General features: G+C 43.1%; 1 protein-coding gene across 1 annotated transcript in view; it reads left to right on the top strand.

Annotated features, from left to right (window-relative positions):
- Nucleotides 1-2,494: 2,494 nt before the first annotated feature.
- Nucleotides 2,495-18,006, top strand: part of rgs11 (regulator of G protein signaling 11) — a 145,724-nt gene continuing 130,212 nt past the window's right edge. The window contains exons 1-2 of the mRNA XM_068056849.1: nt 2,495-2,569; nt 3,087-3,183. Of these exons, the coding sequence (XP_067912950.1) occupies nt 2,510-2,569; nt 3,087-3,183 (157 nt within the window). The 5' untranslated portion in view covers nt 2,495-2,509. The remainder of the gene's footprint in view (nt 2,570-3,086; nt 3,184-18,006) is intronic.

Genomic DNA, 18,006 nt, shown 5'->3' with positions numbered 1-18,006 from the left:
CAAAAAATGAACTTGCACTTATATAGTGCTTTCATGTCCTCGGGACATTCCAAAGCTCTTCACAGCTAATGAATTGATTTTGTAAGGTAAGCACTGTAGGCAAACGTCTAACATACTTAAAAATCAGATATTAACCAAAAGGGAAGGAAAGTCCTGAGAAGTATTTTTAATTGAATGCACTTCCCTTTTTAAGTCAAGAAAATAAACCTTACCAGAAATATCTTTGGATTTTTTTTTATAGCGGCCAATTTTCTTTCTGTCAAAGAGCCTGTTCAACCTCTTCAGCAGCCAATTATGGGAATGCCTATGTGTGTCCCATAGTGCATTCCTAACTAGTGTTGGTCTCCCATTATTAGTAACTCAGGAGCACTTCTCAGCCAGGTTCAAAGTTCGCAAGATAATGAGGAAAGTTATTCATGATATATTCACCCAGAAAGACTGTAAACTTGCCTGGTTCTCAATTCTATTGCCATCAAAAAGAAAATCCAGTGAGTCACAAAACAGGCTGCCAATTTGCTATTGTTTGCGTACCACCTGACAATACAAGTTTCAATTATCTACTATGTGCCTGAATTAACTGTCATCTTCATTTTGCCCAATTATTTTAATAATTTCTGAGCTATCTCCTTGGATTCCATTCTCTGTCCCCATTTGGTATCAACTGCAAATCTGACCACTCTACTGAGCATCTGAATCCGAATCATTTTTGTGGGTTAGAAACAGTAGTTGTCACAACATCAAGCCGAGGTACCAATTCACTTTTTCCGCCCACACTGACATAACTCCTATTCGAGTATTTGTTGCTTTTTATTAAACAACCAATTTCTTATCCACACTATTGACAGCCTGAAGCCCCATAATTTTAAACTTAACTAATATTGCCCGACTCTACCCCTGCCTCTGCTCATCTACTGCTGAAACCCTCATCTGCGCCTTTGTCACCTCTAGATTGACTATTCCAACACACTCCTGACCGGCCTCAACTTTCTACTCGTCGTAAAGTTGAGGTTATCCAAAGCTCTGCTGTCTGGGTCCTAACTCGCACCAACTTCCGTTCACCCAACACCCCTGTGCTTGCTGACCTACATTGGCCCCTGGTTAAGCAATGCCTCTATTTTTAAATTCTCACCCTTGTTTTCAAATCCCTTCATAGCCTTGCCCCTCCCTGTCTCTGTAATCTCCTCTAAACTTACAACCCGCCAAGAAACCTGAGCCTCTCCAGTTCTGGCCTCTTGAGCATCCCCGATTTTAATCCATGATTTTCATTGTTCTACCATTGGTGGTCGAGCATTCCACTGCCACAAGAATATAAGAAATAGGAGAGCAGGAGTAGATCATATGGCCCAAGGAACTTGCTCTGCCATTCAATATGATCATGGCTGATCTTAGGCTTCAACTCCACTTTCCCGCCCACTCGCCAGATCCCTTGATTCCCTAAGAGACCAATAATCTGTCTATCCCATCCTTAAATAATCAATGATGGAGCACCACAACCCTCTGGGGTAGAGAATTCCAAAGATTCACAACCCTTTCAGTGAAGAAATTTTTCCTCATCTCAGTCCTAAATGATTGGCCCCTTATCCTGAGACTGTGTCCCCATGTTTTATATTTGCCAACCAGCGGTAACAATCTCTCAGTGTCTACCCTAGCCAGCTCAGTTCCTAAGCTCTGGAATTTCCTCTTTAAACCTCTCTGCCTCTCTTTCCCGCTTTAAGATGCTCCTTAAAACCTAATTCTTTTGACCAAGCTTTTGATCATCTGCTCTAATATCTCCTTAGGTATCTCGGTGCCAAATTTTCTTTGATAACCCTCCTGTCAGGGATATTTTACTATGTTAAAGGCACTATATAAATACAAGTTGTGATTGTTGGCAAAACTTTCAACTTTGAAATTTGGTGTATCTATAAAATACTTAATTGAAAAAGGAAAGTGGAGTGGGGCGTATAACTGGCAACCGGTCCACGATCGCCAGTTTTACACATAGGCCAAAGTTGAAGGTTCCGGCAATTGCTTTTTCTTTGGAACTTTGTCAACTGCCTTTTGGAAGTGGAAGGGCTTTCCCTATCTCACCTGTGGGTCATCATTTCCAAGTTGCCAAAGCACTCCTACCCTCCACTTTGCTCTTTGCTGGGACATGTTCCCCATAACAAAAGAACACTTTTTCAAAAATGGCAAAGGCAGTTCTGAAAAGATGGTTGATAAATAAGGAAGCAGTTTGAACAAAAATTTCAAAATGACTTTCTTTCACTCTGAATAATTCTCATTTTAAAGGGGGGAAAAAAACACTCACTTCTTAAATTAAAACTCCCAAACCGCTGTCTATTGTTAGCTATGGTAAAGTACTGGGAGCCCAATTATTGCCAGCAGTGAGTGTGATACTGGTGTTCCAGAGGCGGGGCTGCCGAGCGCTTTGGCAGAAGGCGCTGGAATATCCCGGGGAGAATCTGCGGGAGCCGCTGCGGAGCAGGCAGGGAAAGCGGAGCGGTGCTGATCCAGTTCCCCTCTCATCATGACAATACACACCACACGAACTCTCACAGCCAAATCACAGATGGCATGTCTCGCCAAGGTAAGGGCTTGCAGAAGAGGCTATTATGGGCTTGGGTTTAAGTCAGAATGAAAGTACTTTCTGAGCAGCGGAGCGGGGGGAACAGTTTGCCATAGATTTATACTAATGTGTCGGAAAATTCTTTATTCAGCCGGAGAATTTAAAAAGGTGCGACAACGTTTGGAGGATTTTTGTTTTATGCCATTACAATACATCGGTAAAAGTCGATTTAAATGCAGCAACCTGACATCACTTAAGCGATATGGTGCGAAACAAAAATCAGTGGTTTAAAACTGGAGATTAGATCCGTGAACTTGTTACAAATAAATCCGTGGAGGAAACGGGTTATTCTCAGATCGATGCGGATGACTGTGTAGAATTCATCCTATCCCGTTGTGGGTTAACATGGAGCAGAAAACTGCTTGCGGGAGAAATCTAATAGTTAAACGTGTAATATTTGCATTACAGTAAAGATAGCAAATTTGCCTTTTATATAGATTTTAAAAAATCTTTGTTTTTATTTGCTATTACCTTGCAGATGGAGAAAGTGATTGTAGCAATGCAAGACCCTGACATAGGCATTAAGATGAAATACCAGAGACTTCTCATTACTGCTATCCCCCACGCAGTGACTGGTAAGAACTTCTGCAAATGTTAACTGTATGGGTTCATTAATGAGGACCAGGCTCACCTATCATTTCTCTTTGAAGGTCGATTAGATTATCTTTTTGAGGAATATTAAACATAACCTTATCACATAAGTGTTTGGAACTGTTCCAAAGTCTATAAACCGCAACTAGGATCTCGGCAGTGATTCTCACCCTCAGCGCTTTGGTAATCTGATGAAGCGGATCCCTCCCCATCCCCACCTCCCCCAACCTTTGTAGATTCTGTCTGATTTTCATCCCATTGATTCAATGGAAATTAAAATCGGGCCGCTCGATAACAGGCAGGCGATCCCCAGACCGGTTTAACGCCCAAGCTGTGATGGTGAAACTACAGTTATGTTTTATCTAACATACAAAATGACTTCCGCAAATTCTTACTTATTTATTTAATTTTATTTCAATATATTAAGGTGCTAAATTATAAATTATTGTTGGGATCAATTTATCACAATTTTTAAAAATGAATGTTTGTACTTATTAAGGTGAGGAATGGAACCCCCTTTACATTGTCAACATTAAGCACTCTCAGGTCGGGTATAGCACAATTGCAATGCACTAATGCTACAAGTGTTGGTGCAAAGAAGTTTAGGCTTTCAAACTCGCTTTTAACTTGTGGGCAGAATTTCAACAAGGTCCCACACCAGAGAAGGGGCCTTCCAATGCAGCAGATGGCTTTTCGAAGAATGGGTTGTGTCTCAGCTACAATTTTCCATCTATTAATGCCAATGAACAAAAAAAAAATCATAAGCAGTGCACCTGCAGTTTTCTGATAAGCAATTTGATGCACATGTGATCTTACCAGTGACTGAGAATCTCGAAAACGCTAGCAATGTAAAATAAATCGAGTGTTAAAGTCTAACTGCAGGGACTCTCAAATAAAAACAGAAAATGCTGGAAGTACTCAAACAGATCTGACAGTATCTGTGTGGAGTGGAAGTGAGTTAATGTTTCAAGTCTTTGACCTTTCATCGGGGACTCTCATTCTGCTTTACCCCCAGTATCAGGTTGAGTCCTAACTTCAAATTCAGGTTGGGTTCCAGTGCTATAGGAATATATGGGGGGGCTAAGTTGGATGACCCCCAAAATGGATGCCGGGATCACGACGCGTGATGAACCCATGTCCGTTGATTGAAATACAGGCAGGAGGCCAACCTCGTGGTGCTTACTCATTTGCATTATTTCTGCTCGCGGTCAGCAGTCCCCAGCTATTCATTGGCTGCATGTGCCAACAGGGGACCCAATATCTTGAGTGCCTGGCACTACTTAAACTAGCCTGCACCTCTTAAAGGGGAGGCACATTGCAGCTGATGGTGGTACTGATATATTCAACAATAGCTGACCATCAGACAGAGTGTGCACCAGGATTTTCAGACACTGCCATGGAGGTTTTGGTTAAAGAGGTGGAAAGAAGGAGAGATATCCTATATCCTCGTGGAGGCCCTCCAGACACATGCTCAGAAGGCAGTGGCAAGAGATAGCAGTAGTGGCCAATGTAAGGAGTGTAGTGCCAAGGACCTGGATCCAGTAAAAGAAGTTTAATGGCCTGCCATGAGTTCTCAAGGTCAGGAGTGCATCTTCAAGTGCCATATGCTAACAACTGCAGCACTAGTCACATGCATTGCTCAATTCACTACACCCACATCACTCACCTACCAACAATCTCTATCAATCGGGACTCAAACCTAACATTCATATGCTTCACCTCACTCTCACACTCTTAGCACTGTTGCAGGACACATCTCAAAGCTTGCAGACACTGGCATCTATTCAACCATGACAGCCACATCATCCAAATATATTGTACGAAACTCACTGACACACTTCCCTCTTTGTTGTGGGAGAAAGTGACACGGGGGGAGCAGGAATTAATGGGAGAGGGAGATGCACACCTGCATGTCTTAACCCCCATGGAAGGGACATTGTAGTGCATTATGGGAAGGGTCATTGCCATGACCCCTTCTCCCCCTCCTCCTCCTCCTCCCTCTTCCAGCAGTTTGTCCTGCTCTGAGGGGCCTTTGATCATTCCCCCAGTCATGCTCAATGCCAAGGAGCCTCTACTAGGCTACCGATGTCTGGAAGCAACTGATTTGTGCACAAGCCTTTGTCACCAAAAATCACCAAAAAAGTACTTCACTACCAGCCTGCACACTATTGAAACTTTAAATATGTATGGAAAAACAAAAGAAGAAGTAATCCAGCAACTAACCTGCAAGTAGCTGATGATCCCTTTAAATAGCACTGGTAGGGTGTCCTTCATGCCATTGAATGTGTGGTCAGCTGTATGAGGTCAAGAGTGGGCGTAGGCTTTAGCGTAGAGGCCCAAAACAGCAGCACAGGCTTCAAATCAGCATTGCACCCTGATTGACATCATGATCTGCCTGCACTGCATGCATTCATTAGGTATGCACATGCAAACGCCTTTACAAATATGACACCTGGTGCACTTCCCATTAGAAGTGAGTGTATGTATTACAGACTCCATTTTGATAGTTTAAGAGGCCTTGTAGCACAAAACATATTACAAAGCCCAATTTTGCTCCCTGTATTATCTCAACTATATGCTTCAGTCTGAAGAACACCTCCTATTGTATCAGTGTGGCAATTTTCCTTTCCCTACATTTGCCTGTTGCTTCTGTGCATGTGATGAGGTAATCTTATACTGTAGACCATGCCTACATGGGAAAAGGAATGAAACGATACAAACCAACATAGGACACTTGGATCCACCAGATAGAGGAGATTTTAATTGGGTTGATTTTGAACTCTGTCTCTGGAGGTGAAAGGTCTGGGTCAGTACCTAACCCAGCCATCTGATTTTCTAAAATTATTTCATATAAAATTGCGGTAGTCCTCAAAAAGTTAACACATGACTTTATGTGAATTAAGCAAACCATTATATCTGGCTGATACATTTAGATTACATCTAAATGTAACTGGAGGAGAGCCATGTGGTGTCACTGTAAAAGCAGTTTGGAAGTGGCTCCATGTTTGAGGGTTGCAGGAACTTGAACCAGTTTATTTGTATAGTAGTGCAGCTAAAAATCTAAATCTATTTCTGTGACACCATTGATACAACAACAAACCAGTGACATAAATTATCCCTAACTGTAATTTAGTATTTTTGAGTTCCATTGAATGTTTTCAATCTAGTTGAGAATGTTGTGATATATAATTAAATGCTCTAATATAGAGTTCCATCTTATATTTCAGAAAATGTAAATTCTACCTGACTCTGTAATTTCACTCCTTTTCTTTGTTTGGGATTCTTTTGTCATCCAGTTTTTCCTCCGCCCTTCTTTCTCTTACAGCAGTGACTCATGTTAAGGTGCAGTTCCACAGCCCACTTGTCTAAATGAGCATTGCTTATGCTTGAGGCTGCACTGAATGTCAACAGAGTATATGCTGGAGTGGGGGTGGGGGGCAGACAGGTTGTCACAGCTGATCCTAATCCTTTTCTTCAATCCACATCGAAATGCAAGCAGAGCCCAGAACAGCATAGGGATCACTGATAGCTATCAGGAGTAGGAAGTTGTTCTTCTGTGTCCTTTTGTGGGTTCTGAGGCCATTTATAGAGGCCATCACTGCTGCTCTAGCTGAGGCTAATTCAGCAAAGACTGGGATCAGCCTGGGACTCTCTTTGCTTGTGAAAGCTCAGTGCATTTACTCAGTGGGTCATAGAGGGAGGAGATCTTTCAAACTGTAAGGCTAAACAATGCTTATGATTATACACAATGAATTATTTTCCATCTAGTAGTTTTCTTTCACTTTGCAATCCTGAATTTTAAAATAGGGTGCAAGTATGATGGCAGTTTAATTTACCTTCTTCAGAACACAGAAGATTCAGAAAAAAAATCACAGGCTTCAAATTTATTGCAAAATAGAATTAATAATATGATTGTTTTAGTATTTTAACAAATTTTATATGTCCTCAATAACATGCTGTCATGCATCATGGTCTGTGTTTCACTTAGTATTCACTCCTATTATTGGAAAATTTGATTGTTACCAGGCTTATAGAATTAGTGAAAAAATCTCCCCTCCTCTCACTGGGACAATCTTAATTCTGCACCCATGTGGCTACAGTATGAGTCTTGACTGTGGATATCAGCAAGTTATTCATCCAAGAGGATATTGCATCCAACCGCAGCTTTCAATCATTTGTGCTTCAAAATATACAATTCTGATTGTGGTGGGAAAAACGCATTGTTAATTCAATCCCATCCCTCCACAGATCGCCTAACATATCATTTTTAAACTTTCCAAATTAAAGAAAGACCCAGCCAAATTGTACCATCTATTAACCCCTGAATGAGGCTAACCAAACCAGGTGTCTTTAAATCAACAAATTAACTGTTTAATTAGAAAAACTAAATTCTTAAACACTACTAAGATATAAACAACATTTAAAATTGAAAAAATTGGGTCCTTGCAAATTTACAGTCCAATGTTGCTTGAAGTCCTCACAGCCATCCAATGGGGAAGAAAGGTTCTTCAACAGTAGAACAGTCCATAGTCTAATTCTAGCAGTAAGTGATGCGTTCCTTCTCCAGCGATGAATTTCAACAATTAACGATGTGCAAACACTTTCTAAATGAATCAATTTGACTTTAGAATTTTTGAGGGATAAAAGATTGTCACATTCTAACTGCCCTTCCTTCAGTTTAAATTATCAGAGATCTCTGTTTTGGCTTGACTTTTTTTAGAATTTTGAGAGATAATAATAAATAAGCAGACTAAATTCTCTTCCTTCAGTTTAAATGGTCTGTTTCTCCTTTCAGGTGCTAACACACAGCTGTCTCTCTGTGTCCCCAGCTAGAACAGTCTGTTTTCAACTAAAAAGCCAGTTCAAAAGATAATTGCAACATTGTACATCACATGAAGGGTCACTGACCTGAAACGTTAACTCTGCTTCTCTCTCCACAGATGCTGCCATGCCTGCTGAGTTTTTCCGGCATTTCTTGTTTTTATTTCAGATTTCCAGCATCTGTAGTATTTTGCTTTTATTATGCATTCTTTGAAGCTGGTTGGTTCACTCTCTGTATGCTTGTATCTAACGGCAACCAAAATGCACTTTATCTCCTGAGGCTTGCTGGTTCTTAAAGCAGTACGGCTCCTTTGTTGTCTTAAGGACACACCACATGTTTCCTGGAGAATAAAAAAGGACAGGATCATGACAATAGCAATCAGAAGAAGGATGTCCAATGCATTTTCCCCTTCACTGACCCAAGGCGAACAAAACCAATTGTGGTGCTCCAACCACCTTGTACGTTGAGATCAGCTAACCCAACACAGATCAAGGATTAAATCTGGGTCCTTCATGGTCTATATGACTCAGCTGTTCACTAAATAAACTCACTGAGCTGACAATGAGCCTCAAGTATTTACATATGCCATACGTAGAAGAGACTTTTACTCAAACATCTGATACCCAATTTAATTGTACAAAAAAGTACAGTGAATATACAAGGGTTATTTTTCAAATGACCATTCACAGAGTGGGATGTTTCCCATGTTTTCTGCTATTTAACAGTATTCACATGATTTCCCAATATTCAGTTTGCAGACGAGGCTCTATGCTAAGAGGGCACATTTGGAAAATGGGTCCAATAATTGCCACATTGCAGTATATTTGAATATATTTTATACAAAACAAATTCTTGAAGTTGTGCTAGTTTAATCAAAAGTCCTTGGATTAGCACACTGCGCATGGGTGACTATGGTGAGCAACAGGTGAGACTTAAATAGTGGAGATGTGAGGATGAATAAATATTCTGGAGGTTTGCTCGATTACTTTTGAAAATTGAGAAATATTTATGGTAAATGTTTCCTCTTCAGATTATGTAATCTCAGTTCAGATCTCTGTGGATAGATGAATTAGAATGGGCTGAATGTTCTTCCTCATCTGTAATTATCTTGTGATCAAGATATCACAAACAACAAACTTTAAATTAAAAAAACACTTCCCAGGAAACGATTCACGCATTTTCTGATATAGAAGAAAAAGCATTGGACCAATTGTGGGGAAAAAAAAATTTATTCTTATCTTCCTCACATTTCACTTTTCACAAATTTCCTTGGGTCTTGACTTCGGAGGATGATAGAAGGTTTTGTATCACCATCAGCTTCAAATGCGTATCTGTTCTTCCTTTAAATAATGCTCTCACAGTTTTAATTTTTTTAATACTGGATATGTATTCAGTTCAGCCTCATCAGTCCCTCCTGCAAGTCAGACTTGTGACCCTTACAATCTGAAATGCACTATTTTCTGCACACTATCGAAATAAGCAATAGCATGAGCTACTTCTTTCACTATAACTTCCTTGGTAAAGACAATGCAAAATACTCATTTGGTATCTCAGCCATGTCTTCTGCCTCCATGTGTAGATCCCCTTTTTGATCCCTAATCAGCCCCACCCCTCCTTTTATACTATTTTTATACCTGTAGAATGTTCCGGCCGAGGCGGGAGAAGTGCGCTGTCTTCTCTAGTTCCACTTCTCCACAGGTCAAAACATATATTAACTTTTTTTCCCACTTACTGATACGGTCAATCATAGACTCTATTTTTATCCTAGAATAAAAGACACTAACCAGGTTTCTTTAATAAACCACAAAATTATCAGTTTATTATAAAACAAGTCTTAACCAATAATGAAGCAAAATATAAACACACAGATTGAAATATACATGTTCCCATTTTACCTTAGCCCCTCACACACACACACACACACAAACCGATTAACCAAAAAAATAGAGATTTACTCTTTAGAGCTCTTTTTATATTCGACCATGGGATGTGGGTGTCGCTGGCTAGGCCCATCCCTAATTGCCCTTGAGAAGGTGGTGTTCTGCTACCCTCTTGAACTGCTGCAGTCCTTGGGATATAGGTATACCAACAGTGCTGTTAGGAAGGGAGTTCCAGGATTTTGACCCAGTGACAATGAAGGAAGGGCGATATAGTTCCAAGTCAGGGTGGTGTATGGCTTGGAGGGGAACTTGCAGGTGGTGGTGTTCCCATGCATTGGGTGCCCTTGTCCTTCTAGGTGGTAGAGGTCGCGGGTTTGGAAGGTGCTGTCTAAGGAAAATTATAACAAAAAAAAAGAAGAGAATACATTGGTCGAATACTTGCTAATTCTTGAAGAAAAAAGTGAAGATATGAAAAGATGTCAGAAGTCCTTTTCTGATTTGGTGTCCCAAATGCGTATAAACAGCTGTCACTGGGATCTTCCTAGAACATTCTTTACAGGCGACGTTGAAGATCAGTTTGGGCAGGCTTTCCAGGGAGAATGCAGCAGTTTCTTACACTTGCTTCTCAGCTTCTCAAGAGATAGAAAACTGGCAGGCTTTTTCAAAGAACTGGAGCAGACTGAGGTGGGGTTTGCTCTCTTGGCAAGTTTTCTCCAACCGTCTTTTCAAACCATTGTCCATATCCTTACTCACTGTCCATAGCGAAACCAAACCCAATGTCACAAGAGTCAAGCCTCCTGATCCCTATAAATCTTGACCTGTCACTTCTTTGTAAACATATTTCCCAAGGCTAAAAAAACCCTACTGGTAATTATTTGAAGACAGGTGCCTTCCAGTAACTATTTACAATCCAGGCGTCTCAGTGACCCTTGTAAAAAAAAACATCCATGGACTCCTTTTCAGTTTTAAAACACAAATCTTCAAAATTTAACAAAAAATGGAAGCACTCAAAACAAGAAGACTTTTGGATTCCCTTTTATGTTAAGTGCCAGTCTCTTCTCATATTCTCTTTTTGGCTCTCCTATTTCCTTTATCGGTTCCCCTCTGAAATTTCCATATTCAGCCTGGTTCTCACTTGTATTATCAACCTGATGTCTGTCATATGCACACTTTTTCTGCTTGATCTTACTCTCTATATCTTTTGTCAGCCAGGGAGCTCTGGCTTTAGTTGTCCTACATTTCCCCTGACAGGAATGTACCTCAGCTGTACCCAAGCTATCTTAGAACAGTCTTAGAACATAGAACATAGAAAATACAGCACAGAACAGGCCCTTCGGCCCACGATGTTGTGCCGATCCTTTGTCCTCTGTCAAGGACAATTTAATCTATACCCCATCATTCTCCTTTATCCATATACCTATCTAAAAGCCGTTTGAAAGTCCCTAAAGTTTCTGACTCAACAACTTCCCCAGGCAAGGCATTCCATGCCCCGACCACTCTCTGGGTAAAGAACCTTTCCCTGACATCCCCCTTATATCTCCCACCCTTCACCTTAAATTTATGACCCCTTGTAACGCTTTGCTCCACCCGGGGAAAAAGTTTCTGACTGTCTACCCTATCTATTCCCCTGATCATCTTATAAACCTCTATCATGTCACCCCTCATCCTTCTCCGTTCTAATGAGAAGAGGCCTAGAATGTTCAGCCTTTCCTCGTAAGACTTATTCTCCATTCCAGGCAACATCCTGGTAAATCTCCTCTGCACCCTCTCCAAGGCTTCCACATCCTTCCTAAAATGAGGCGACCAGAACTGCACACAGTACTCCAAATGAGGCCTTACCAAGGTCCTGTACAGCTGCATCATCACCTCACGGCTCTTAAATTCAATCCCTCTGCTAATGAACGCTAACACCCCATATGCCTTCTTCACAGCCCTATCCACTTGAGTTGCAACTTTCAACGATCTATGCACATAGACCCCAAGGTCTCTCTGCTCCTCCACATGCCCAAGAACCCTACCGTTAACCCAGTATTTTGCATTCGTGTTTGTCCTTCCAAAATGGACGACCTCACACTTTTCAGGGTTAAACTCCATCTGCCACTTTTCAGCCCAGCACTGCAACCTATCCAAGTCCCTTTGCAGACGACAATAGCCCTCCTCGGTATCCACAACTCCACCAACCTTTGTATCATCTGCAAATTTACTGACCCACCCTTCGACTTCCTCATCCAAGTCGTTAATAAAAATCACAAACAGGAGAGGACCCAGAACTGATCCCTGTGGCACGCCACTGGTAACTGGGCTCCAGGCTGAGTATTTACCATCTAAGACCACTCTCTGCCTTCTATCAGTTAGCCAATTCTTAATCCAACTGGCCACATTCCCCACTATCCCATGCCTCCTGACTTTCTCCATAAGTCTACCATGGGGGACCTTATCAAATGCCTTACTAAAATCCATGTACACCACATCCACTGGTTTACCCTCATCCACTTGCTTGGTCACCTGCTCAAAGAATTCAATCAGGCTTGTGAGGCAAGACCTACCCCTCACAAAACCGTGCTGACTGTCCCGAATCAAGCAGTGTCTTTCCAGATGCTCAGAAATCCTATCCCTCAGCACCTTTTCCATCAACTTGCCTACCACCGAAGTAAGACTAACTGGCCTGTAATTCCCAGGGTTGTTCCTATTCCCTTTCTTGAACAGGGGCACAACATTTGCCACCCTCCAATCACCTGGTACCACCCCCGTCAACAGAGAAGATGAAAAGATCATTGCCAGCGGCTCTGCAATTTCATCCCTTGCTTCCCATAACATCCTTGGATATACCCCGTCAGGCCCGGGAGACTTGTCTATCTTCAAGTTATTCAAAAACCCCAACACATCTTCCCTCCTAACGAGCACTTCCTCGAGCTTACCAGTCTGTTTCACACCGTCCTCTTCAGTAATACACCCCTTCTCATTCGTAAATACCGAAGAGAAGTACTCATTCAAAACCTCACTTATCTCTTCCGGCTCAACACACAGTCTCCCGCTATTGTCCTTGACCGGACCTACGGTCCCCCTAGTCATCCTCATATTTCTGACATACGCGTAAAAGGCCTTGGGGTTTTCTTTTATCCTACCCGCCAAGCATTTTTCATGCCCTCTCTTAGCTCTCCTAATCCCTTTCTTCAGATCCTTCCTGGCCATCTTGTATCCCTCCAGAGCTATGCCTGTGCCCTTTTTCCTCAACCTTATATACGCATCCTTCTTCTTCCTAACAAGACTCTCAACCTCTCTTGTCAACCACGGTTCCCTCACATGACCATCCCTTCCCTGTCTGACAGGGACATGCTTATCAATGGCCCCTACTATCTGCTCCTTGAAAAAGTTCCACATTTCGACCGTGCCCTTCCCTGCCAGCATATGCTCCCAACTTATGCTCCTCAGTTCCTGCCTGACAGCATCATATCTACCCTTCCCCCAATTGTAAACCTTGCCCTGTTGCACATACCTATCCCTCTCCATTACCACAGTGAATGCTACAGAATTGTGATCACTATCTCCAAAGTGCTCGCCCACCAACAGCTCTATCACTTGCCCTGGTTCATTACCTAGTACCAAATCCAATATTGCCTCCCCTCTGGTCGGGCAGTCTACATACTGAGTCAGAAAAGCTTCCTGGACATACTGCACAAACACTACCCCATCCAAACTATTCGATCTAAAGAGTTGCCAATCAATATTTGGGAAGTTGAAATCCCCCATAATTACTACCCTGTGACTTCTGCTCCTTTCCAAAATCTGTTTCCCAATCTGCTCTTCCACCTCCCTGCTGCTATTGGGGGGCCGATAGAAAACTCCCATCAAGGTGACTGCTCCTTTCCTGTTCCTGACCTCAACCCACAGTGCCTCAGTCGGCAGATCCTCCTCGAAAATTCTTTCAGCAGTTGTTACACTATTTCTAACTAACAATGCCACCCCCCCCACACTCTTTTACCACCATTCCTAATCTTATGAAAACATCTATAACCAGGTACCTCCAAGAACCATTCCTCCCCCTCACCTATCCACGTTTCAGTGATGGCCACAACATCGTAGTCCCAAGTGCCCATCCACGCCTTCAATTCACTCACCTTATTCCTGATGCTTCTTGCGTTGAAGTATACGCACTTTAACCCTTCTCCGTGCCCATCTGTCCCTCTGCGACAGTGCTACCTTCCCCAATACCTCACTACACTCTTTGTCTTTCTGAGTGGACCCACTGGTCCCTGGACTACAAGTCCGGTTCCCATCCCCCTCCCAAACTAGTTTAAACCCTCCCGAACAGCACTAGCAAACCTCCCTCCCAGGATATTGGTGCCCCTCTGGTTCAGATGCAGCCCGTCCTGTTTGAACAGGTCCCATCTTCCCCAGAATGCAGTCCAATTATCCAAGAACTGGAAGCCCTCCCTCCTACACCATTCCTGCAGCCACGTGTTCAGCTGTGCTCTCTCCCTATTCCTAGCCTCACTATCACGTGGCGCCGGCAACAAACCAGAGATAACAACTCTGTCCGTCCGAGCTTTCAGCTTCCAGCCTAACTCCCTAAACTCACTTCTAACATCTGTGCCACCCTTCCTTCCTACGTCGTTGGTGCCAATGTGCACCACGACCTCTGGCTTGCTCCCCCTCCCCTTTAAGGATCCTGAAGACGCGATCACAAACATCACGGACCCTGGCACCAGGGAGGCAACAAACCATCCGTGCGTCTCGCTTGCTCCCACAGAACCGCCTGTCGGTACTCCTCACCATCGAGTCCCCGATGACTAGTGCTCTCCCGTTCTCCCTCCTTCCCTTCTGAGCCACAGTGCAGGACCCCGTGCCAGAGGCCCGTTCACTGCAGCCTGCCCCCGATAGGCCGCCCCCCCCAACAGTATCTAAAACTGTATACTTGTTGTTGAGGGGAACGACCACAGGAGATCCCTGCACTGACCTCTTCCCACCTCTAACTGTTACCCAGCTGCCTTTGTTTTGTGGAGTAACGACATCCCTGTAGCTTCTATCTATCACCCCCTCAGCTTCCCGAATGATCCTCAGTTCATCCAGCTCCAGCTCCAGTTCCCTAACACGGTCTGATAGGAGCTGGAGACGGATGCACTTCCAGCAGGTAAATTCGGCAGGGTCCCCGGAGGTTCCCCTCACCTCGAACATACTGCAGGAGGAGCACTGCACTCCCCTGGCTGCCATTTCTTTTACTCAATTACCCCTTAATTAAGTACAAATATAGATATTAACAAAAACAGTGAAATAGCTTACCTGTTTTATCTTATCTTATCTGTCTTATCTTTAAAGGCAGCCCATTGCACCATACAGTTTTGCCTACAAATCCTTGATTCCAGTCTTTTACTCTGGGTCAGATCCATTCTCACCCCACTGAAATTGGCCCTCCTCCAATTAAGTATATTTACTCTGGATGACTCCTTATCCTTTTCCATAGCTAACCTAAATCCTATGGTACTATTAACACTGTTTCCTAAATGTCCCCGTACTGACATTTGAGGCAATATCAGAAGAGTTTCTTGTTTACTGTGCTTCAAGCTCACTTTAGTCCTTTTGTAAGTAGTCTTGCTTTTTGTTGGGGCCCAGTATTCTTAAACCTTATTCACTGTGGGAGCCTTTTCTCTCTTTGAGGTTCACGTGTCTTCACAAGATTCAGTTCCCTGAGAGATGAGTAGGCAGACAGGAGAGGATTCTGCTTTAGTTCCAGGAGCACATGGCTTTCTGAGTTCAAATCCCTTGTTGGAAGTTCAAATCTCAACAGCCAGCTAGTCATTTGACTAAAACTGATCTGACCACTCCTTCTGTGTTTGTGGATTCTGCTATCTTAGCAGTCAACCTGGCATGTTAGCTCCCCCCACCTTCAACATCTGGTAATCAAAAGTCCATTGTTGGTTGAATGGGTCAGGGCATGGTCCTTTGTCCCTTGTTCCAACTCTGCAAATGTCTTTCCAGACAGGGGCTTGCAATTTTAAGTTTTAATGTTCATGTGGCGATATCATATGTGCCTCAGTCTTAGCAGGTGGGAGGTGTGCCTGACAATATTAAGATAATTAAAGCCCCCCCTTTATCACTACTGTATTGTTTTTGTCCTTTTCTGTTATTTCCCTGCAAATTTGCTCCTCTATATCTTTCCCACCAGTTGGTGGCCTATAGAATACACCCAGTAGTGTAATGCTACCTCTATTGTTTCTTAACTCCAACCAAATAGATTCTGTCATTGACCCCTCTAGGATATCCTCTCTCTCCAGCACTGTAATAGTCCCCTTAATCAATACTGCCATCCTGCCTGCCTCCTTCCTTATCTTTCCTTGTATCCAAGAATATTTACTACCCAGTCATAAAGTCATAGAGTCATAGAGCACAGAAACAGGCCCTTTGGACCATCGTGTCTGTGCTGGCCATCAAGCACCTAACTATTCTAATCCCATTTTCCAGTACTTGGCCCGTAGCCTTGTATGTTATGGCGTTTCAGTGCTCACTTAAATACTTCTTAAATGTTGTGAGGGTTCCTGCCTCTACCACCTCTTCAGGCAGTGTGTTCCAGATTCCAACCACCCTCTGGGTGAAATTTTTTTTCCCTCAAATCCCCTCTAAACCTCCTGCCCCTTACCTTAAATCTATACCCCCTGGTTATTGACCCCCTCCACTAGGGGAAAATGTTTCTTCCTATCTAACCTATCATCATGTACCACCCTCAGCCTTCTCTGCTTTAAGGAAAACAACCCTAGTCTTTTCAGTCTCTCTTCATAGCTGAAATGCTCCAGGCTAGGCAACATCCTGGTGAATCTCCTCTGCACCCTCTCCAGTGCAATCACATCCTTCCTATATTGTGGTGCCCAGAACTGTAGACAGTACTCCAGCTGTGGCCTAACTAGCGTTTTATACAGCTGCATCGTAACCTCCCTGCTCTTATATTCCATGCCTCGGCTAATAAAGGCAAGTATCCCATATGCCTTCCTAACCACTTATCTATCTGTGCTGCTGCCTTCAGTGATCTATGGACAAGTACACCAAGGTCCCTCTGACCTTCTGTACTTCCTAGGGTCCTACCATCCATTGTATATTCTCTTGCCTTGTTAGTCCTCCCAAAATTCATCACCTCACACTTCTCAGGATTAAATTCCATTTACCGCTGCTCCGCCCATCTTACCAACCCATCTATATCATCCTGTAATCTAAGGCTTTCCTACTCACTATTTACGACACCATCAATTTTCTGCGAACTTACTGATCATACCTCCTATATTCACGTCTAAATCATTAATGTAAACTACAAACAGCAAGGGTCCCAGCGCTGATCCTGTGGTACACCACTGGTCACAGGCTTCCACTCGCAAAAACAACCCTCAACCATTACTCTCTGCCTCCTGCCACTAAGCCAATTTTGAATCCAATTTGCCAAATTGCCCTGGGCTCCCATGGGCTCTTACCTTCGTAAACAATCTCCCATGCGGGACCTTATCAAAAACCTTACTGAAGTCCATGTAGATTACATCAACTGCTTTACCCTCATCTACACATCTAGTCACTGCCTTAAAAAATTCAATCAAGTTAGTTGGACACGATCTCCCCCTGACAAAGCCTTGCTGACTATCTCTGATTAATCCCTGCCTCTCCAAATGGAGATTAATCCTGTCCCTCAGAATTATTTCCAATAGTTTCCCAACCACTGATGTTAGACTCACCGGCCTGTAATTACCTGTTTTATCCCTGCTACCCATCTTGAATAATGGTACCACATTCGCAGTCCTCCAGTCCTCTGGTACCTCTCCTGTGGCCAGAGAGGATTTGAAAATTTGTGTCAGAGCCCCTGCTATCTCCTCACTTGCCTCCCATAACAGCCTGGGATACATCTCATCCGGGCCTGGGGATATATCCACTTTTAAGCCCGCTAAAACAGCTAATACTTCCTCCCTTTCAATGCTAATATGTTCAAGTATATCACAATCCCCCTCCCTGATCTCCACACCTACATCGTCCTTCTCCATAGTGAACACAGATGAAGAGTAATCATTTAAAACCTCACCTATGTGCTCCAGCTCCACACACAGATTACCACTTTGGTCCCTGATGGACCCTTA

This window comes from Heterodontus francisci, chromosome 24 (genome assembly GCF_036365525.1).
Source record: "Heterodontus francisci isolate sHetFra1 chromosome 24, sHetFra1.hap1, whole genome shotgun sequence".
Lineage (NCBI taxonomy): Eukaryota > Metazoa > Chordata > Chondrichthyes > Heterodontiformes > Heterodontidae > Heterodontus > Heterodontus francisci.
This window is presented reverse-complemented; position numbering and strand designations above follow the sequence as displayed.